General features: G+C 48.6%; 1 protein-coding gene across 1 annotated transcript in view; it reads right to left on the bottom strand.

The window, feature by feature from the left end:
• DNAH2 (dynein axonemal heavy chain 2) overlaps nucleotides 1-21,899 on the bottom strand; it is a 67,025-nt gene that overhangs the window by 31,749 nt on the left and 13,377 nt on the right. Inside the window, exons 11-32 of the mRNA XM_075272429.1 lie at nucleotides 18,663-18,792; nucleotides 18,161-18,343; nucleotides 15,281-15,495; nucleotides 15,061-15,207; nucleotides 14,822-14,978; nucleotides 11,250-11,489; nucleotides 10,973-11,161; nucleotides 10,735-10,882; nucleotides 10,466-10,658; nucleotides 10,179-10,379; nucleotides 7,164-7,320; nucleotides 6,294-6,468; nucleotides 6,054-6,217; nucleotides 5,811-5,972; nucleotides 4,859-4,962; nucleotides 2,956-3,112; nucleotides 2,733-2,815; nucleotides 2,473-2,653; nucleotides 1,901-2,039; nucleotides 1,600-1,817; nucleotides 267-365; nucleotides 10-135 (exon numbers count right to left, since the gene is read on the bottom strand). Of these exons, the coding sequence (XP_075128530.1) occupies nucleotides 10-135; nucleotides 267-365; nucleotides 1,600-1,817; nucleotides 1,901-2,039; nucleotides 2,473-2,653; nucleotides 2,733-2,815; nucleotides 2,956-3,112; nucleotides 4,859-4,962; nucleotides 5,811-5,972; nucleotides 6,054-6,217; nucleotides 6,294-6,468; nucleotides 7,164-7,320; nucleotides 10,179-10,379; nucleotides 10,466-10,658; nucleotides 10,735-10,882; nucleotides 10,973-11,161; nucleotides 11,250-11,489; nucleotides 14,822-14,978; nucleotides 15,061-15,207; nucleotides 15,281-15,495; nucleotides 18,161-18,343; nucleotides 18,663-18,792 (3,568 nt within the window). The remainder of the gene's footprint in view (nucleotides 1-9; nucleotides 136-266; nucleotides 366-1,599; nucleotides 1,818-1,900; nucleotides 2,040-2,472; nucleotides 2,654-2,732; nucleotides 2,816-2,955; nucleotides 3,113-4,858; nucleotides 4,963-5,810; nucleotides 5,973-6,053; nucleotides 6,218-6,293; nucleotides 6,469-7,163; nucleotides 7,321-10,178; nucleotides 10,380-10,465; nucleotides 10,659-10,734; nucleotides 10,883-10,972; nucleotides 11,162-11,249; nucleotides 11,490-14,821; nucleotides 14,979-15,060; nucleotides 15,208-15,280; nucleotides 15,496-18,160; nucleotides 18,344-18,662; nucleotides 18,793-21,899) is intronic.

The following is a 21,899-nucleotide window of genomic DNA, read 5'->3' as shown; positions in this document are numbered from 1 at the left end:
TGCACGCACCTGTCCGGCCCACTCCTTCACCCACTTGTCCCGTTTGCTGGACATTTTCTTCAGCGCCAGTCGGCAGTTCCTGAGAAGATCCTTCAACGTCCAGCGCATGGTCCTCTCAATATCACAGAGCCAGGCCTGGAGGAGAGAGCAGCGACAAGGCGCCATCTTACATCCTTATCTATTACAATCTGCTGCAGGACTACTACTCCTAGCAGCCCCATACAGGGCAAGTATTCTCTGTAGATCAGTCTGCGAAATGTTCTTACCTCTACGGGACCCTCTAAGAGCACAGGATGGGTGAACTCCACGTACTCGCCCTCCGCAGAGAACATCCCTCCTGCCTCCGACTTACTGCTCACTCCAACCTACGGGAAAGTAAAAGATATCGCAGGGTTAACATGTAAATCGGGCCAGGGGCATCTCAGGGCACCTATAGGGATACCCAATTGTGGGAGTCATCCAGAAGTGAGCCTGAGAGGTCAGGAATGGGGCATGGGGGGTCGCATGTATTAAAGGGGTTGTCCAGGTTTATAAATCGATGACCTATCCTTACAATAGGCCAAAGACCAGCAGGGGTCTGACAGCGAGAGCCCCACTGATCAGTTCTATGAAGAGACCACATTTAGGTGACTACTAGAGTCTCTTCACTGACAGCCAAGCACAGCACCGTACATTGTGGGGACTGAGATGTAAATAGGCCATGTGACCAATGAAGATGATGTCACATGGTCTGTGAAGCTGAAGTGGCACTTCTTCATACAACTGCGTAGTGGTTCTCCCAGGTTTTGACCCCTGATGACCCTCAATTGATGACATAAAGGGATCCTATCATTGGATACCCTTTTTTTCCCTCGATAACACGTAGGAGTAGCCTTAAGAGAGGCTATTCTTCTCCTACCTTTAGATGTCTTCTCCACACCGCTGTTCAGTAGAAATCCCAGTTTTCTTCGGTATGCAAATGAGTTCTCTCGCAGCACTGGGGGTGGGTCCCAGCGCTCAAACAGCACTGGGGGCGTCCCCAATGCTGCGAGAGAGCTCTCCAGCGGCGCCTCCATCTTCTTCTGGAATGGCCTCTTCCTGTGTCTTCTTCCATCCTGGGTTTCAATCTTCTAGGCCTCGGGCAGAGACGAATGCGCATGCCTGGGCCACAAGAAAATGGCCACTTACACCAGCTTACAGTGCAAGCATCCATTTTCTTGTCGCCCTGTTGGCTCTGCCCTAGGCCTAGAAGATTGAAACCCAGGACGGAAGAAGACACAGGAAGAGGCCATTCCAGAAGAAGATGGAGGTGGCGCTGGAAATTTCTCTTGCAGCATTGGGGACGCCCCCAGTGCTGTTTGAGAGCTGGGGCCCGCCCCCAGTGCAGCAAGAGATCTCATTTGCATACCGAAGAAAACCCGGATTTCTACCGAACGGCAGCGCGGAGAAGACATCTAAAGGTAGGAGAAGAATAGCCTTTCTTAAGGCTATTCCTACGTGTTATCGAGAAAAAAAGGGTATCCAATGATAGGATCCCTTTAAAGATATGTCATCAACTAATAAAGCCTAGAAAACCCTTTTAAGTCACCCCGTGAGTGTTGGGTGAAGACATAGCTTTACCTTCTGGATCTTGAGGGACTTAATGTTATCAAAGCATTTCTTGAGATGTGGCTGGACGGCTTCAGGATTACGGGACTGGCCAAGGATCTCCAGCAGGTCATCATTAGACAAGAAGTAGAAGCGGGGGAAGATGTGGCGTTTGGTCTCCAGGTACATGTCCAGTGACTTCTGGATTCCCTCCAGGACTTGGTTCATCTCCCCCAGCTTCTCCAGGAGACCTGGACAGAGAAAGAAGAGAGGAAACTTGTGACCAGTGACCGTTGTTCCCTAGAAGACTCAGAGAGCAGGCCAGACTACGCACCTGGGTGATGGGTGCCCCGCAGGGCGTTGTTGTCCTGGTTCAGTCGGTCCATGATGGTCCTCCAGCTGATATTCACTTCGTCAAACTCTGCTGACTCTTGAGGAAGCTGCTTCCTGATGTCTTCACCCATGAAGATGTTCTAAACAGAGTTTTATGGATTTAGACATTACATGGTAATGCTGCATCTGACCACTAGAGGGCAGGTTATACCAGCAGATGGGTAACTATTGCTCCATATTGAAAGAATGGGGGTCTCCTGATCCAGAGAGAGAGACCTAAAAACATTGAACGCTCTCTTTTACGGCGTACCCCATAAATGTATCAGATGGGATATCCCTTTAAACTTTATCGACAATGTGGCTGCCATTACTAAAATGTTATGATCTCCTGCTGTAGAACATTAACTCTGCTTTCTAAAGACCCTGACTGGCTTACAAATCCGCTATGTTATAGCACTGCTCCTGCTCACTCTCCTGTAAAGTTCTGCCTGTAGATGTGTCAGTCTTTACTGTAACTCTAGCCTTCTATTCATGCACCAGGTAGAATGTTCTGTGACTAGAGCATTTCCTTACCTCCAGATAGAGCCACTGCCGCTGCACGGTGAGGATGGTCTCGATAACTTCTAGGATATGTGACAGGCAGCGTTCCCACCTGTCCACGTCCTGCTCGAAGGCTTTCACAAAGGGAGATGCCTTCATGGTGGACAAGCTGACCTGGTTGTCTTCTAAGGCCTGGAATACCTCGTCTGTGCCCCTGGTGGAGGAAGATACGATGGTTTATGGTGTGGGGTCCACAGGAGGAGGATGAAGAGAAGATCTGCTTGGCGACTCACCGCAGCCGGTGGTGACCCTTATCTTTGTAGGGCACAATGTCCAGCAGGGTCTCCTCCCAGGTTCTTGTGATGTTCTCCAGAGCCTTAAAGATGGAAACGCTCATTCTTATCTATCTAACATCTATGGCAGTGGTGGCTCGTAAGCAAAACAACCGGTCATTAGGCTTCAGGGCATGCTGGGAATTGTAGTTGTGCAACAGCTGGAGAGATGACGTGATGTTACCTGTTCTATGGACAACTCTTTGGTGGCTGCGGTGGAGATCTCACTGATCTTCTCCACGTACTGGTCTAACCCGAGCTCCACGATCCTCTCCAATGTGAAGTCATCGGCTTCCTGGTCAAACGGCCTCTGGATCTCCTGCTTCACCTGCGCCCAATGCCTAGAAGTGTCCGGATCAGGAGGTGTCACAGAAGTGGCATGGGGTTGTCAGGTCAGGAGGGGGCACAGAAGTGGTACGGGGTAGTCAGGTCAGGAGGGGGCACAGAAGTGGTACGGGGTAGTCAGGTCAGGAGGGGGCACAGAAGTGGTACGGGGTAGTCAGGTCAGGAGGGGGCACAAAAGTGGTACGGGGTAGTCAGGTCAGGAGGGGGCACAGAAGTGGTACGGGGTCGTCAGGTCAGAAGGGGGCACAGAAGTGGTACAGGGTAGTCAGGTCAGGAGGGGGCACAGAAGTGGTACGGGGTCGTCAGGTCAGAAGGGGGCACAGAAGTGGCATGGGGTTGTCAGGTCAGGAGGGGGCACAGAAGTGGTACGGGATAGTCAGGTCAGGAGGGGGCACAGAAGTGGTACGGGGTAGTCAGGTCAGGAGGGGGCACAGAAGTGGCACAGGGTAGTTAGGTCAGGAGGGGGCACAAAAGTGGCACAGGGTAGTCAGGTCAGGAGGGGGCACAGAAGTGGTACGGGGTCGTCAGGTCAGAAGGGGGCACAGAAGTGGTACGGGGTAGTCAGGTCAGGAGGGGGCACAGAAGTGGTACGGGGTAGTCAGGTCAGGAGGGGGCACAGAAGTGGCACAGGGTAGTTAGGTCAGGAGGGGGCACAAAAGTGGCACAGGGTAGTTAGGTCAGGAGGGGGCACAAAAGTGGCACAGGGTAGTCAGGTCAGGAGGGGGCACAGAAGTGGCACAGGGTAGTTAAGTCAGGAGGTGACACAAACATGGCCAAGGGTAGTCAGGTCAGGAGGTGGCACAGACATGGCCCAGGGTAGTCAGGTCAGGAGGTGGCACAGACATGGCCAAAGGTAGTCAGGTCAGGAGGTGGCACAAACATGGCACAGGGTAGTCAGGTCAGGAGGTGGCACAGACATGGCCAAGGGTAGCCAGGTCACGAGGTGGCACAGACATGGCCCAGAGTATTCAGGTCAGGAGGTGGCACAAACATGGCCCTGGGTAGTCAGGTCAGGAGATGGCACAGACATGGCACAGAGTAGCCAGGTCAGGAGGTGGCACAGACATGGCCCAGGGTAGTCAGGTCAGGAGATGGCACAGACATGACCCAGAGTATTCAGGTCAGGAGGTGGCACAGACATGGCCCAGAGTAGTCAGGTCAGGAGGTGGCATAGACATGGCACAGGGTAGTCAGGTCAGGAGATGGCACAGACATGGCACAGGGTAGTCAGGTCAGGAGATGGCACAGACATGGCCCAGAGTAGTCAGGTCAGGAGGTGGCATAGACATGGCACAGGGTAGTCAGGTCAGGAGATGGCACAGACATGGCACAGGGTAGTCAGGTCAGGAGGTGGCACAGACATGGCCAAGGGTAGCCAGGTCAAGAGGTGGCACAGACATGGCCCAGAGTATTCAGGTCAGGAGGTGGCACAAACATGGCCCAGGGTAGTCAGGTCAGGAGGTGGCATAGACATGGCACAGGGTAGTCAGGTCAGGAGGTGGCACAAACATGGTCCAGGGTAGTCAGGTCAGGAGATGGCACAGACATGGCCCAGAGTATTCAGGTCAGGAGGTGGCATAGACATGGCCCAGAGTAGTCAGGTCAGGAGGTGGCACAAACATGGCCAAGGGTAGTCAGGTCAGGAGGTGGCACAGGGTAGTTGTCAGAGATAATGTACTAGTATAGTAGTAATAATAACACAAGTAATAATACTGCTGTTAGTGAGTCTCTGCAGCGGCTACCTCTCTCGTAACGCGGGGTTCCTGAGATCCACAATGAGGGGCAGGGTCCTCTTGAACTGGTCGATACGAATCCTTGCCGTCTCCAGCACCTCCCAGTTCTTATCCTGCGAGCACATTTACAGATTATTTCTCTGGAGCCCACCCACACCTTGAGAGGGGCTGTATTAGAAAACCAGAACCTACAAATGGCGCCCCCCATGGGCTGTGCCTGCTATTACAGCTGAGCCTGAAGTAGCTGAGATAGCAGACACTTTCCTGCAGGGACAGGTCAGGGTAAGTCAGGGACAGGTCAGGGTAAGTCAGGGACGGGTCAGGGTAAGTCACAGAAGTGCTATGGGGTCGTCAGGTCAGGAGGGGGCACAGAAGTGGTATGGGGTAGTCAGGTCAGGAGATGGCACAGACATGGCACAGAGTAGTCAGGTCAGGAGGTGGCACAGACATGGCAAAGGGTAGTCAGGTCAGGAGGTGGCACAGACATGGCACAGAGTAGTCGGGGACGGGTCAGGGTAAGTCAGGGACGGGTCAGGGTAAGTCAGGGACGGGTCAGGGTAAGTCAGGGACGGGTATGGGTAAGTCAGGGACAGATCAGGGTAAGTCAGGGACAGATCAGGGTAAGTCAGGGACAGGTCAGGGTAAGTCAGGGACAGGTCAGGGTAATGTCAGGGTAAGTCAGGGACAGGTCAGGGTAAGTCAGGGACAGGTCAGGGTAAGTCAGGGACAGATCAGGGTAAGTCAGGGACAGGTCAGGGTAAGTCAGGGACAGGTCAGGGTAAGTCAGGGACGGGTCAGGGTAAGTCAGGGACGGGTCAGGGACAGGTCAGGGTAAGTCAGGAACAGATCAGGGTAAGTCAGGGACAGATCAGGGTAAGTCAGGCACAGGTCAGGGTAAGTCAGGGACAGGTCAAGGTAAGTCAGGGACAGGTCAGAGTCATCCACGTCACCGTCATCTCACCTTGAGCTCGCGGGTCAGCCTGGTCAGCCTCCTGTATAGACCTTGTGCTGTATTCTCCATGAGCTCGGTCTGCAGGGTCAGGAAGCGGCCGCTCTTCCACTCCGCCCAGTTCTGCTCCCATTCTTTGGTGGCTTCCCACACCAGCTGCAGAGAGTCCAGGTCCTATAAGGAGAGGACGGTTACCAATATGGTGGGATAAGACTAGATGATACATCTCCTATACCCTTTCAGCCCCCAGCCCACCTTCTCCAGGGCCTGGATATCCTTGGAGCTTGGTTGCTCTATCTTGAACATGCTGAGCCCGGAGCGGATGGTGTTCTCCTCCTCCTTCAGGGTGTCCAGCAAACCCCGGAACATGCTGATCTGCTCCAGTGCTGGCTCACATCCCACAGAACTGGAGAACGGACCTGGAAGAAGTGAAGATGATGGTGGTTCACCTTGTACACCATGGCTGCAGTGTGACCGCAGGTCTATGCTCCTCACCTCTGTCTGCAAAGTCCTCCAGGAGGGATCGAGACTTCTTCTTGAACTCCTCGGCGGTGTGGATGAGACTGGTCTTGAACTTCTCCTTGTACTTTTTCAGCATGGACTCGCTGTCTATGAGGCTCTGCTGGAAGGACAGCCAGGCCTTGTTCAGGGTGTCCAACGTCTGCAGGACCTGGGAGAACCACGAGATTATCTTAAGACACAGTGCCGCAAAAGACACGTATCTTGTCTCATACTCTAGTCCCATCCAGAGCTGCATTTACAATTCTTCCGGCTGCCGTACCCCATTATCCCCCCTGCTACGTCAGCTGTGGTGCATTGTGGGTGTAACGCACAGGTTATAAGGGGACCTAGGCAAAGTGTAAGCGTACGATTCCAACTGTGACTGCAGCTCTGGATGTGATTGGAGTATAAGAATTAGCCCAGTTATTGATCATCATATATTGAGTTCACAAATTGCAGTTCAATATAATTAATCTGCCTCCTATTCGTTTCAATTGGAGGCAAAAAAACGGAAACGTCTGGCCCAATGGTCATGCAATTTCCACCCAAACCTTCCAATGAAGTGAAACCGACGCCAGGATCAGATGGCGGGGGTCCGACACCCGGCACCTACATGTTTTTCATTGATTACCAAGCACAGTGCCATACACTGTATAAGGCCCGTGCTGGAGATTGCAGCTCAATCCCATTCTCTTAAATGGGACTGAGCTGCAAACAGACCATGTGACTGATGAACATGACGTCACTGCCGTAGAAGCTTCAAAAAGCTGATTCCTGGAGACCCCTGCTCATGTCATATTGATGACCTATCCTAAATCCAGGAAATCCCCTCTAATGCCATACACGGGATGGGGATCTACTTACAGATTCCTCCACCTCCACCTCGTATTTCTTAAGGATTTCAAACTGGTCGTGGATTGGCAGGATCTGACTCTCAGTCTTGGAGAGCTCGCTCTGAAGGGTGTCATAGAGGGTCAGGCTCTGGGATAGTTCCTCCAGGGTTTGGGGCGGCTTCTCCACGCTATAGAGAAAAAGAAGGAGATTACGGAGGAAATCGAAGGCCGGAGGTCCGGACACAATGGGGAGGGGTCACCAAACCATTTATGCCCGTTTTCCGGTGTAAATTGGCGTAGATGTGGCAAGTCTTTAGCACAAGGGCCTTTTTTTTGCACCACACTGATGATTCTGCGCCCCAATTGTCACTTTTATAAAAGTGGGCAGAGCAGGATGGGGACCAAAGTAGGCCGACAAATTTACTAAAACTCACGTAAGAAAACTGGGCAGTGTTATTACAGAGATCTACGCCAGACATAGATTTCATTTGTGGCACACGGGACCCGCTGCCAGAATAATCAGAAAAAACTCGCACTGGTGGGGAAATTGATCAAGCCAGTGTTAAAGGGGATGTCCAGGTAAACTTACAGCTGATCCATTGCAGGGGCCGGCCTTCTGATCAGATATATATGGCCTACCCTAAGGATAGGCCATAAAAAAAAAAACAACAACATCTTGGACAATCCCTTTAACCCCTTAAGGACCAGGCCATTTTTTGGTTTTGCATTTTCGTTTTTCCCTCCTCACATTTCAAGAGCCATAACTTTTTCATTTTTCAGTTCACAGAGTCACATGATGGCTTATTGTTTGCGGGACAAATTGTACTTTGTAATGGCACCATTCAATATGCTGTGCAATGTACTGGGAAGCTGGAAAAAAATTCAGAATGAGGCGCAATTGGAGAAAAAAATGCATTTGCGCCATTTTCTTATGGGTTTAATTTTTACAGCATTCACTGTTTGGTACAAATGACATGTTACCTGTGTTCTACGTGTCAGTACGAACGCGGTGATACCAAATTTATATAGTATTTGAAATGTTTTGATACTTTTAAAAAAAATGATAAACTTTGCAAAATAGAAAAAAAAAATTTGTGTCATCATGTTCTAACACCTGTAACTTTTTCATATTTCCATGTATGGAGCTGGTTGTGGTGTCTTTTTATGCGGGACAAGATGACGTTTCTATTGATACCATTTGGGGAAAGATCTGATGGTTTGATCACTTTTTATTCAATTTTTTATAGGAGGCAAAGTTGTTGAAAAAAAACGCTTTTTGGCTGTTTTTATTTTTTTTGCCGCTACGCCGTTCGCAGTACGGGATAAATGTTTTAATATTCTAATAGTTCAGGCATTTTGTTTAATGTTCTTTAATTACTTTTATAGCTAATCTAGGGAAAGGGGGGTGATTTGAACTTTTATATTTTTTTTATTTTTTTAATACTTTTAAAAACTTTTTTTTTTCTTCTGTTACATTTATGATCAGACCCCTTAGGTACCTTGAAACCTAGGGGGTCTGATCGCTCATACTATTCACTGCAATACTACAGAATACTACAGTATTGCAGTGAATAGGAAAATCGCAGCACTTCTATTAGAGGCTGCCTCTGGCATCGTCTAATAGATCTCGTGCAGAGACAAGCCTGGAAGCCTTCAATAGTCACAGGCTGTCATAGCAACCGATCACCGCCCTCTTGTGACGTTCAGGAGGGCGGCGATCGGCGAAACATGGCGGCGCCCATGCTGCCGGCGCCGTTTACACACTGCGGTCACGTTTGACCGCAGTGTGTAAAGGGTTAACAGCAGCGATCGGCTCGGGCACCGACCGCTGCTGTTATTGGCAGGTCCTGGCTGTATGATAGAGCCGGCATCTGCCGTGTATGGAGCGAGCTCAGCGTGTGAGCTCGCTCCATACATCCCCATGCGACCCATGACGTACAGTTACGTCAAGGGTCGCTAAGGGGTTAATAACGCCACCCCTATTGCATACCTCCCAACTGTCCTGGATTCTGCGGGACATTCCCAGATTCAGGGTCCTGTTCCGCAGTCCCGGTTGGCGGGAGGTATGTCCCGGTTTCAACTCATCTACGTTCGAAGGACATGAAACTGGGGGCAGAGATGGAGGGGGGGCATGAAACTAGGGCAGATGGAGGGGGACATGAAACTAGGGGGCAGAGATGGAGGGGGGCATGAAACTGGGCAGATGAAGGGGGACATGAAACTGGGGGCAGATTAAGGGGGACATGAAACTGGAGGCAGAGATGGAGGGGGAAATGAAACTGGGGGCAGATGGAGGGGGACATGAAACTAGGGGGCAGAGATGGAGGGGGGCATGAAACTGGGCAGATGGAAGGGGACATGAAACTGGGGGCAGATTAAGGGGGACATGAAACTGGAGGCAGAGATGGAGGGGGAAATTAAACTGGGGGCAGATGGAGGGGGACATGAAACTAGGGCAGATGAAGGGGGGACATGAAACTGTTGGCAGAGATGGGAGGGACATGAAATAGGGACAGAGATGGAGTGGGGGCATGAAACTGGGGCAGATGGAGGGGGACATGAAACTGTTGGCAGATGAAGGGGGGGCATGAAACTGTTGGCAGAGATGGGGGACATGAAACTGGGAGCAGATGGAGGGGGGGACATATCATTTACAGGTGACTGTAGGAGGATTATATTGTTGTAGAGGCACATGAAAAATTAATGAAAATGGGTGGAGTCAACATAAAAGTGGGCAGGGCTAAATTTGCAGCACATTTTGTCCCTCTTTCTGTTCTTCAAAAGTTGGGAGTATGCCCATTGTAGCAGAAGTACTGCCTTCACCTAATATTATAGCTTCTCCAATTGCATCCAAAGCTGCATACAGACCAATGTATATATGTATGCACAGTGCATTATGGGAGACTGTGGATATCATGCAGCCTTAGCCATAACTGTATACCGCGTTGCCCTATATAAAGTAAGCAAGGCTGCAGGGGTAACTGTCAATACTGTGAATGCAGCTCTGGAGGTGACTGGAGCCGATGATACGATGCAGATTTCTCACCGCTCAGCATTATCGCTCAGGTAGGCGTGCAGCTCCATCAGCTTCTCGGTCGCCATACGCCGCAGCAGCCCGGTGAACTTGTTCTGCCACTCATTGCAATGCTGCACCAAGGCAAACTTCAGCTGACTGCAGTCCAGCAGGACAAACTGGATGTTCTGCACCGTCTCCTGCTTCTGGACGTTGTTGGCGAGCTCGGTGTACCTGCCGCAAGTCGAGAGGAAGTAAAATACGAAGTTCTCTGGGAAACGGAGGCATGTTATAGAAAAGTGGAAGGTAGTGACTCTCACCGTGCAATGTCGGCATCGAATGCAGACACCATAGGGTTAAGTCTCTGGTACCGACGTATCAGCGTGTCTTTCTGGGGCTCCCAAATCATTCGGAAGGAGTCCCAGGTCTTCAAGTAAGCTTGGAGGAGAGAGGCATTGGCCGCCATCCCGGTGCTGATCTGTGTCTGGATCTTCTTGATTTCCTCATCCCGCTCTGGAAGAGAAAGGTAAGATGGGCGGCAGTGTAAAGCATGGTGGACACTATCTAGCATTAGAGTGTCAGCTCTTACCCAGAATGACGTGAATGGGGTCACGCTGGGATTTCTTCTTGGTCAGAATGTCCGGCAGTCTCCTGAATTTGGACACGGTGGTGAAGATTTCGGAGCTGACGCTACTGACAAGGTTAGCCAGCTGCAAGAGGGTGGGAGAGAACTCCACCTATGGTAAGAAGAAGATCAGAGCTGAAGAGCGCCCTCTCATGGAAGTGGCCAACATAATGAAATTATACCTAAAAGAGTGGTCTCCAACCTCAGCTGTGGACCCAGGGACGTCATTCTGCAGTATGACCATGACACGGAAGAGGGGGCTCTGGGTGGTCTTGGTGTCCCCGTTAATGGCCTTGGACAGCTCCTGAAGGGACCACTTGATGTTCAGCCTGAAGGCCTCTTCTATCAGACGGTCCGTCTTCTCAGTGTAGTTCACCCAGTGCTGCTGGACCTGTGGACGAGGACCACAACGTCATCTCATAGCTGTGCCCCTCTAATAACCCCTTGTCTGCCATGACCAGACGGACACCGGACCGTACCTCGGGGCCATCTGTTCTGAAGACCTCATAGGTGGCTCTCATGAGGTTGCAGATGTCATCATGGAGGTTCTGAAGACGGCCATGAATGATCCTCCGGTGTTCCTCCTGCACCTCCTGGAACTCCAGGTCTCGGAAGACTCGTTTGCCATCAATGTGAAGAAGCAGCGTCTCGCTTATCATCTGCGCGCATCGGGAGATGTTCAGGTTGGAGGACTTGTAGTTGTCCACAATCTGTTGTATCTGGATGGAGGAGATCACCTCATTATACAGAGTGCACAGGACTACTTCCATGACAGCTAGGTATAGTGAACTAGGAGTACTACTGCCCTCACCATCCACTGCTCTCTTATACTAGGTGTACTCTCCTCTAACTGCTCTCTTATACTAGGTGTACTCTCCTCTGACTGCTCTCTTATACTAGGTGTACTCTCCTCTGACTGCTCTCTTATACTAGGTATATTCTCCTCTGACCGCTCTCTTATACTAGGTGTACTCTCCTCTGACCGCTCACTTATACTAGGTGTAGTCTCCTCTGACTGATCTCTTATACTAGGTGTAGTCTCCTCTGACCGCTCTCTTATACTAGGTGTACTCTCCTCTGACCGATCTCTTATACTAGGTATATTCTCCTCTGACTGCTCTCTTATGCTAGGTGTATTCTCCTCTGACTGCTCTCTTATACTAGGTGTACTCTCCTCTAACTGCTCTCTTATACTAGGTATACTCTCCTCTGACTGCTCTCTTATACTAGGTATACTCTCCTCTGACTGCTCTCTTATACTAGGTGTACTCTCCTCTGACCGCTCTCTTATACTAGGTGTAGTCTCCTCTGACTGCTCTCTTATACTAGGTTACTAGGTGTATTCTCCTCTGACTGCTCTCTTATACTAGGTGTATTCTCCTCTGACCGCTCTCTTATACTAGGTGTACTCTCCTCTGACCGCTCTCTTATACTAGGTGTACTCTCCTCTGACCGATCTCTTATACTAGGTGTACTCTCCTCTGACCGATCTCTTATACTAGGTATACTCTCCTCTGACTGCTCTCTTATACTAGGTATACTCTCCTCTGACTGCTCTCTTATACTAGGTGTACTCTCCTCTGACCGCTCTCTTATACTAGGTGTAGTCTCCTCTGACCGATCTCTTATACTAGGTATACTCTCCTCTGACTGCTCTCTTATGCTAGGTGTACTCTCCTCTGACCACTCTCTTATACTAGGTGTACTCTCCTCTGACCACTCTCTTATATTAGGTGTACTCTCCTCTGACTGCTCTCTTATACTAGGTGTATTCTCCTCTGACTGCTCTCTTATACTAGGTGTATTCTCCTCTGACTGCTCTCTTATACTAGGTATAGTCTCCTCTGACTGCTCTCTTATACTAGGTTACTAGGTGTATTCTCCTCTGACTGCTCTCTTATACTAGGTGTATTCTCCTCTGACCGCTCTCTTATACTAGGTGTACTCTCCTCTGACCGCTCTCTTATACTAGGTGTACTCTCCTCTGACCGCTCTCTTATACTAGGTGTATTCTCCTCTGACTGCTCTCTTATACTAGGTGTACTCTCCTCTGACCGCTCTCTTATACTAGGTGTATTCTCCTCTGACTGCTCTCTTATACTAGGTGTATTCTCCTCTGACCGCTCTCTTATACTAGGTGTACTCTCCTCTGACTGCTCTCTTATACTAGGTGTATTCTCCTCTGACCGCTCTCTTATGCTAGGTGTACTCTCATCTGACCGCTCTCTTTTACTAGGTATAGTCTCCACTGACTGCTCTCTTATTCTAGGTGTACTCTCATCTGACCGCTCTCTTATACTAGGTTTACTCTCATCTGACCGCTCTCTTATACTAGGTTTACTCTCATCTGACCGCTCTCTTATACTAGGTGTACTCTCCTCTGACCGCTCTCTTATGCTAGGTGTACTCTCATCTGACCGCTCTCTTATACTAGGTTTACTCTCATCTGACCGCTCTCTTATACTAGGTATATTCTCCTCTGACCGCTCTCTTATGCTAGGTGTACTCTCATCTGACCGCTCTCTTATACTAGGTATAGTCTCCTCTGACTGCTCTCTTATACTAGGTATAGTCTCCTCTGACTGCTCTCTTATACTAGGTGTACTCTCCTCTGACTGCTCTCTTATACTAGGTGTAGTCTCCTCTGACCACTCTCTTATACTAGATGTATTCTCATCTGACCGCTCTCTTATTCTAGGTGTACTCTCATCTGACCGCTCTCTTATACTAGGTATAGTCTCCTCTGACTGCTCTCTTATACTAGGTATATTCTCCTCTGACCGCTCTCTTATGTTAGGTGTACTCTCATCTGACCGCTCTCTTATACTAGGTATAGTCTCCTCTGACTGCTCTCTTATACTAGGTATATTCTCCTCTGACCGCTCTCTTATGCTAGGTGTACTCTCATCTGACCGCTCTCTTTTACTAGGTATAGTCTCCACTGACTGCTCTCTTATTCTAGGTGTACTCTCATCTGACCGCTCTCTTATACTAGGTTTACTCTCATCTGACCGCTCTCTTATACTAGGTTTACTCTCATCTGACCGCTCTCTTATACTAGGTGTACTCTCCTCTGACCGCTCTCTTATGCTAGGTGTACTCTCATCTGACCGCTCTCTTATACTAGGTTTACTCTCATCTGACCGCTCTCTTATACTAGGTATATTCTCCTCTGACCGCTCTCTTATGCTAGGTGTACTCTCATCTGACCGCTCTCTTATACTAGGTATAGTCTCCTCTGACTGCTCTCTTATACTAGGTATAGTCTCCTCTGACTGCTCTCTTATACTAGGTGTACTCTCCTCTGACTGCTCTCTTATACTAGGTGTAGTCTCCTCTGACCACTCTCTTATACTAGATGTATTCTCATCTGACCGCTCTCTTATTCTAGGTGTACTCTCATCTGACCGCTCTCTTATACTAGGTATAGTCTCCTCTGACTGCTCTCTTATACTAGGTATATTCTCCTCTGACCGCTCTCTTATGTTAGGTGTACTCTCATCTGACCGCTCTCTTATACTAGGTATAGTCTCCTCTGACTGCTCTCTTATACTAGGTGTACTCTCTTCTGACCGCTCTCTTATACTAGGTGTACTCTCATCTGACCGCTCTCTTATACTAGATTTACTCTCATCTGACCGCTCTCTTATACTAGGTGTACTCTCATCTGACCGCTCTCTTATACTAGGTTTACTCTCATCTGACCGCTCTCTTATACTAGGTATAGTCTCCTCTGACTGCTCTCTTATACTAGGTATATTCTCCTCTGACTGCTCTCTTATTCTAGGTGTACTCTCCTCTGACCGCTCTCTTATACTAGGTTACTAGGTGTATTCTCCTCTGACTGCTCTCTTATACTAGGTATACTCTCCTCTAACCGCTCTCTTATACTAGGTGTACTCTCATCTGACTGCTCTCTTATACTAGGTTACTAGGTGCATTCTCCTCTGACTGCTCTCTTATACTGCTACAATCTTCCAGCCTTTGTTTGCTACCTGGGTGACTGCAGTCACTTGCTGTCTCTTTAGAAGTCTCAGTCAGGCACACTGACCTTGCTGGCGTGCAGCAGACAGTCATTGATGAAGGCGCTCGACGCTCCTTTGGACGACCAATGTAACTTGGTCAGACCAGGCTGAATCTTCTTGTCCAAGAAGCGGATTCTCTCTCTGAACAGTCCCCGTTCCTCTGGGGAAAGCGCTGCTATAATCCTGCAAATGATGCAGACAGTCAATATAGCTGATGTGAGAAGGGCCAAGCCCTTGTACTAGACAGAGACATCCAGTGACCTACCTGTTATAGGCCCGCACCACCAGCAGGACGTTCTCCCGTAAGTTCCTGAGGTCCTCACTCCTCTGATATATATCCAGCACATAGTGCGGGACCTCGAAGGACAGCCTCTCCCAGTAATGAATCTCCACAAACATCTTCAGCAGGTTCCTGTATGTGACATATGTGACAAGTTAGTGGCCGCTCACACCGATCAGACTCCTAAGGACGTCTGCTCACTTACTTATCAAAGTTGACATCCAACATGCCGCTCTTCTCCTGACTGCGCACCATGAGCGGTATATCCAGCCGCTTCGTGGCCTGTTTATCGGCGGACTGCGACCATTCAGCGAAGACCTTCCTGACCAGCTCGTCCAGCTTCTGCGCCAGCTGCTGGTATTCCTGAATGCTCTCCTCTCCCACTCCGATACGTGGCATGAAGTGGGCATTAGTCAGGCTCTATAATAGCATAAACATGGGGATTAGGGTTTACAGCAAGCCCCTACTTATAGTTTAGATTCTTCTCACCCAGCTTTAATAGTACCCTGAATGGCAAACCCCTTATAACCGATTTGTCATTCAGTGCGGTCAGGAAAGCTGGGTGACAGACCTGCAGAACCTGTAGAGTTGACTTTATTGGTTGAATAATTTTCTAGCGCCACTCCTGACCAAAGGCAGTGTTGGGAATTGCAACATGGCGGCTAATGTCTGGCGTTAGACATTTATTACAATGGAGTAGCATGCCACAACCAGTTACCCATCAGACGTGAGCCGCCTTCTGCTGCCCAAATCTCCTGTCCTCCTCCCTCCGCTCCTCATATGCTAATCTCCTCTTCCCTCCCTCTCCCTTCCTTTGTTTGCTTTTTTGTCCCATCTTTTTTTTTTTTCTTCGTAAATCTTTCATTTGCATAGATTTTCCTTCACGGTCTCCTCTCCGCAGGGCCGTCAGTAACTAATAGAATAAAAGAGCAGGCGGAGGACCGCCAGGAACGTGCGCAGCGTGTAGTACAAGCCGACTACACAGAGAAGACATCACAGGCTGCGGGCTCAGGAGAAAGCCGCTGTCACTGTCAATTCACATTTACACGCGGCGTATGCTAATCCTACACGCCACCGAGCGGCCGGGGGAACCCAGCGGTGTTATTAAGATGGGGACGACCCCCGGCGCTGCGATGTGGGCTTGTCAGCTGGCACTGAACATACTACATGCAGCCACGGACAAATAGGACATATGTAATATACACGTGATGACTGGATACACAGGTATTAACCCCATTATTGCTGCTCATCTGCAGTATACTGGGGAAAGGGGGGGGGTGCATTGCCCCACTGTAAAATAAGATATGTCACTATACAGCAGCCAAATGAAAGCACCCTGTCATAGAACTCCATGGATATGTTCAGAGTATGAGGCGGGGGATCTACTGAGTATGCGCTACATGTAACCCCAAATTTAGAGTGAACAGAGCTCAAGTTTAAGATCTTATGTATTAGAATAACTGTGTGAGGGCGGATTCACACTTGCGCCCCGTCTCAGCTTTGTGGGTTGTCCCGAGAACCTGGACAGAAGATGGAAACTCAGCAGTCAGTGTCCGCCCGTGAGCGTCTTCTGGTCTGGTGAACTGGTACTGGTGAATATTGGTGTATACTGGTTAATATTGGTGTATATCAGTGTGTATATTGGTGTGTATATTGTGCATATATTTATAGATGAGCAAACACTATTCGGAACAGCCGTTCCGAATAGCACGCTCCCATAGAAATGAACGGACGTAGCCGGCACGCGGGGGGTTAAGCGACCGGCCACCGGCAAAGTCTGAGTGCCATTCATTTCTATGGGAGCGTGCTATTCGGAACGGCTTTTCCAAATAGTGTTCGCTCATCTCTACATATATTGTGTATATTAGTGTGTGTATATTGGTATATATTGTGTATATTCATTTATATATTGTGTATATTGGTGTGTATATTGTGTATATTTGTATATATTGGTGTGTATATTGTGTATATTGGTGTGTATATTGGTATATATTGTGTATATTGGTATATATTGTGTATACTGCATTTGTTTGTATATTGTGTATATTGGTGTGTATTGGTATATATTGTGTATATTGGTGTGTATATTGGTATATATTGTGTATACTGCATTTGTTTGTATATTGTGTATATTGGTGTGTATTGGTATATATTGTGTATATTGGTATATATTGTGTATATTGGTGTGTATATTGTGTATATTGTGTTATATTGGTGTGTATATTGGTATATATTTGTTTGTATATTGTGTATATTGGTGTGTATTGGTATATATTGTGTATATTGGTGTGTATATTGGTATATATTGTGTATACTGAATTTGTTTGTATATTGTGTATATTGGTGTGTATTGGTATATATTGTGTATATTGGTGTGTATATTGGTATATATTGTGTATATTGGTGTGTATATTGTGTATATTGTGTTATATTGGTGTGTATATTGGTATATATTGTATATATTTGTTTGTATATTGTGTATATTGGTATATATTGTGTATATTTGTTTGTATATTGTGCATATTGGTGTGTATATTGGTATATATTGTGTATATTGGTGTGTATATTGTGCATATATTGTGTATATTGAGTATATATTATGTATATTGGTTTAAGCCCTGACTATCACCAACCTGTATTGGTTTATTGGTTATTACACCCCACTTCATTTTACACTGACTTCATAAGATGGGGAAACCGCCAAGTGACCACTGTCATAGGTGTGGTACCACGGGCTGATTTTTGGCACCTACTCCTGGACTGTCCTCCAGCTGTTTTGGGTAGAGGTCACTGACCCCAGTTCTGACCAAAGCGCTACTAATATGCTACTAATATGCGCTCGCTCCCGTTCACTTCGGGGCCAGAGATGGCAGAGTGCTGTAGTTCAACTATCTCCACTGCCACCCCCCTGAAGTGAATGGGTGCACCGACCGTCACCAGTCCGGCCCACATCAGCCTGGCTGCGGTCGGGTTGAATGTGAAGCGAGAGAAAGGACTTCCTCATTATTTTTTGCGTGACCACCCCTTTAAGAGAAGAGAGATAGCAGATAATACAAATGGTAACCGAATAATACTCGTCAGCCACCTCCATAGGCCTGTCGATTCGCCTCTTCAGGGCCCGCGCCCAGTGAGCCTGGCCAGCGTAGCGGCACATGTGAGGGGCTACTGTAGGGATCTTCTTCCCAAGCTCCTTGTTCACCAGATCGAGCTCATTCTTGAACAGTTCATAGACTTGGACCGTTTTCTTATCAAATGTACGTTTTATAGCCTAAAAGAGAAGAAACGCGCTGTAAAATCTTCACGGTGTCCATTGAGGTTAATATCCGACTGACATAGAAATGGAGAGGATACCAAGGTGTATGAGATACCAGCATAGTGGGCCCCATTATAGGGTGCAGCACGGTAAGACTCCGCTGTCCATGTACATGTTAGGAGCCATTTTCATTGACTTCCATGTTGTACGAATGCAAGCTTTTGTGGCAACCACACTGGGGACACTTAGGCTTTGCATGTCAAACGTAATCATCCATATTTTCATAGTGGAGTCCATGTGTTTGTCTGGAAGTCTAGAAGTACAGTGCACTCACCTCTCGTGCAGACAAATGGTGGAAAATATCCAGCAGCTCCACACCCTGCTCCACTCCACGCACTGTCTCAAAGGCCGTAGTAATGAGATTCTGAATCATTACCTCCAAGTCCTTCACAGAAGCTCGGAATCTGCAAAACAGTCAAGTGGTCAGACAGTAAGAAGAAGAGAAGAAAGGAAGAGAGGTGAGGACCAGTGGAAAAGAGAGATAAGGACCGGACGAAGAGAGGAAAGAACCGGAGGAAAAGAGAGGTAAAGACCGGAGGAAAAGAGGGAAAAGGACCGGAGGAAAAGAGGGATAAGGACCGGAGGAAAAGAGAGGTAAGGACCGGAGGAAAAGAGGGATAAGGACCGGACGAAGAGAGGAAAGAACCGGAGGAAAAGAGAGGTAAAGACCGGAGGAAAAGAGGGATAAGGACCGGAGGAAAAGAGGGATAAGGACCGGAGGAAAAGAGAGATAAGGACCGGAGGAAAAGAGAGGTAAGGACCGGAGGAAAAGAGAGGTAAGGACCGGAGGAAAAGAGAGGAAAGAACCAGAGGAAAAGAGAGGTAAGGACCGGAGGAAAAGAGGGATAAGGACCGGAGGAAAAGAGAGGTAAGGACCGGAGGAAAAGAGAGGTAAGGACCAGAGGAAAAGAGAGGTAAGGACCGGAGGAAAAGAGAGGTAAGGACCGGAGGAAAAGAGAGGTAAGGACCGGAGGAAAAGAGAGGTAAGGACCAGAGGAAAAGAGAGGTAAGGACCAGAGGAAAAGAGGGGTAAGGACCCAAGGAAAAGAGGGATAAGGACCGGAGGAAAAGAGAGGAAAGAACCAGAGGAAAAGAGAGGTAAGGACCGGAGGAAAAGAGGGATAAGGACCGGAGGAAAAGAGAGGAAAGAACCGGAGGAAAAGAGAGGTAAGGACCAGAGGAAAAGAGGGGTAAGGACCAGAGGAAAAGAGGAGTAAGGACCGGAAGAAAAGACAGGAAAGAACCAGAGGAAAAGAGAGGCAAGGACTGGAGGAAAAGAGAGGTAAGGACCGGAGGAAAAGAGAGGTAAGGACCAGAGGAAAAGAGAGGTAAGGACCGGAGGAAAAGAGAGGTAAGGACCAGAGGAAAAGAGAGGTAAGGACCAGAGGAAAAGAGGGGTAAGGACCGGAGGAAAAGAGAGGAAAGAACCGGAGGAAAAGAGAAGTAAGGACCAGAGGAAAATTAGGTAAGGAGCAGAGGAAAAGAGGGGTAAGGGCCGGAGGAAAAGAGAGGAAAGAACTGGAGGAAAAGAGAGGTAAGGAGTGGAGGAAAAGAGGGGTAAGAACCGGAGGAAAAGAGAGGTAAGGACCGGAGGAAAAGAGAGGTAAGGACCAGAGGAAAAGAGAGGTAAGGACCAGAGGAAAAGAGAGGTAAGGACCGGAGGAAAAGAGAGGATAGAACCGGAGGAAAAGAGAGGTAAGGAGTGGAGGAAAAGAGGGGTAAGAACCGGAGGAAAAGAGAGGTAAGGACCGGAGGAAAAGAGAGGTAAGGACCAGAGGAAAAGAGAGGTAAGGACCAGAGGAAAAGAGAGGTAAGGACCGGAGGAAAAGAGAGGATAGAACCGGAGGAAAAGAGAAGTAAGGACCAGAGGAAAAGAGAGGTAAGGAGCGGAGGAAAAGAGAGGAAAGAACTGGAGGAAAAGAGAGGTAAGGACCGGAGGAAAAGAGAAGTAAGGACTGGAGGAAAAGAGGGGTAAGGGCCGGAGGAAAAGAGAAGTAAGGACTGGAGGAAAAGAGAGGTAAGGAGCGGAGGAAAAGAGAGGTAAGGAGCGGAGGAAAAGAGGGGTAAGAACCGTCGGAAAAGAGAGGTAAGGACCGGAGGAAAAGAGAGGAAAGAACCGGAGGAAAAGAGAAGTAAGGACCAGAGGAAAAGAGAGTTAAGGAGCGGTGGAGAAGAGAGGTAAGGGCCGGTGGAAAAAAGAAGGGCCAATTGAAAAGAGAGGTAAGGACCGGTGCAGAAGAGAGGTAAGGACCGGTGGAAAAGAGGGGTAAGGACCGGAGGAAAAGAGGGCTAAGGACCGGATTAAAAGAGAGGTAAGGACCGGAGGAAAAGAGGGGTAAGGAACGGAGGAAAAGAGAGGAAAGAACTGGAGGAAAAGAGAGGTAAGGACCGGAGAAAAAGAGAGGTAAGGACCAGAGGAAAAGAGGGGTAAGGGCCGGAGGAAAAGAGGGGTAAGGGCCGGAGGAAAAGAGGGGTAAGGGCCGGAGGAAAAGAGGGGTAAGGGCCGGAGGAAAAGAGAGGTAAGGAGCGGAGGAAAACAGGGGTAAGGACCGGAGGAAAAGAGAGGAAAGAACTGGAGGAAAAGAGAGGTAAGGACCGATGGAGAAGAGAAGTAAGGACTGGTGGAAAAGAGAGGTAAGGGCCGGTGGAAAAGAGAGGTAAGGGCCGGTGGAAAAGAGAGGTAAGGACCGGATTAGTATAGAAAAGAGGGATGAGGACTAATGTAAAGAAGAGATACAAAAATTGGTGGAGAGGAGAGGCGAAGACTTTTGAAGACAAGAGAGGTAAGGACTGGTGGAGAAGAGAAGTATGGGACTGGTGTAGAAGAGAAATATAGGACTGGTAGAGAAGAGAAGTATGGGACTGGTGAAGAAGAGAGGTAAGGACTGGTGGAGAAGAAAAGTATGGGACTGGTGGAGAAGAGAGGTAAGGACTGGTGGAGAAGAGAGGTACAGGACTAGCGGAGAAAAGAAGTATGGGACTGGTGGAGAAGAGAAGTATGGGACTGGTGGAGAAGAGAGGTAAGAACCGGAGGAAAAGAGAGGTAAGAACCGGTGGAAAAGAGAAGGGCCAGTGGAAAAGAGAGGTAAGACCAGTGCAGAAGAGAGGTAAGGACCGGTGGAAAAGAGAGGAAAGGATTAGTATAGAAAAGAGGGATACAAGAAGAGATACAAAAATTGGTGGAGAGGAGAGGCAAAGACTTTTGAAGACAAGAGAGGTAAGGACTGGTGGAGAAGAGAAGTATGGGACTGGTGGAGAAGAGAAGTATGGGACTGGTGAAGAAGAGAAGTAAAGACTGGTGGAGAAGAGAAGTATGGGACTGGTGAAGAAGAGAAGTATGGGACTGGTGGAGAAGAGAGATAAGGACTGGTGGAGAAGAGAAATACGGGACTGGTGGAGAAGAGAGGTAAAGACTGGTGGAGAAGAGAAGTATGGGACTGGTGAAGAAGAGAAGTATGGGACTGGTGGAGAAGAGAGATAAGGACTGGTGGAGAAGAGAAATACGGGACTG

This window comes from Leptodactylus fuscus, chromosome 5, assembly GCF_031893055.1.
Source record: "Leptodactylus fuscus isolate aLepFus1 chromosome 5, aLepFus1.hap2, whole genome shotgun sequence".
NCBI lineage: Eukaryota > Metazoa > Chordata > Amphibia > Anura > Leptodactylidae > Leptodactylus > Leptodactylus fuscus.
Note: the sequence above shows the minus strand (reverse complement) of the source record. Positions and strands in the feature narration are given on the sequence as shown.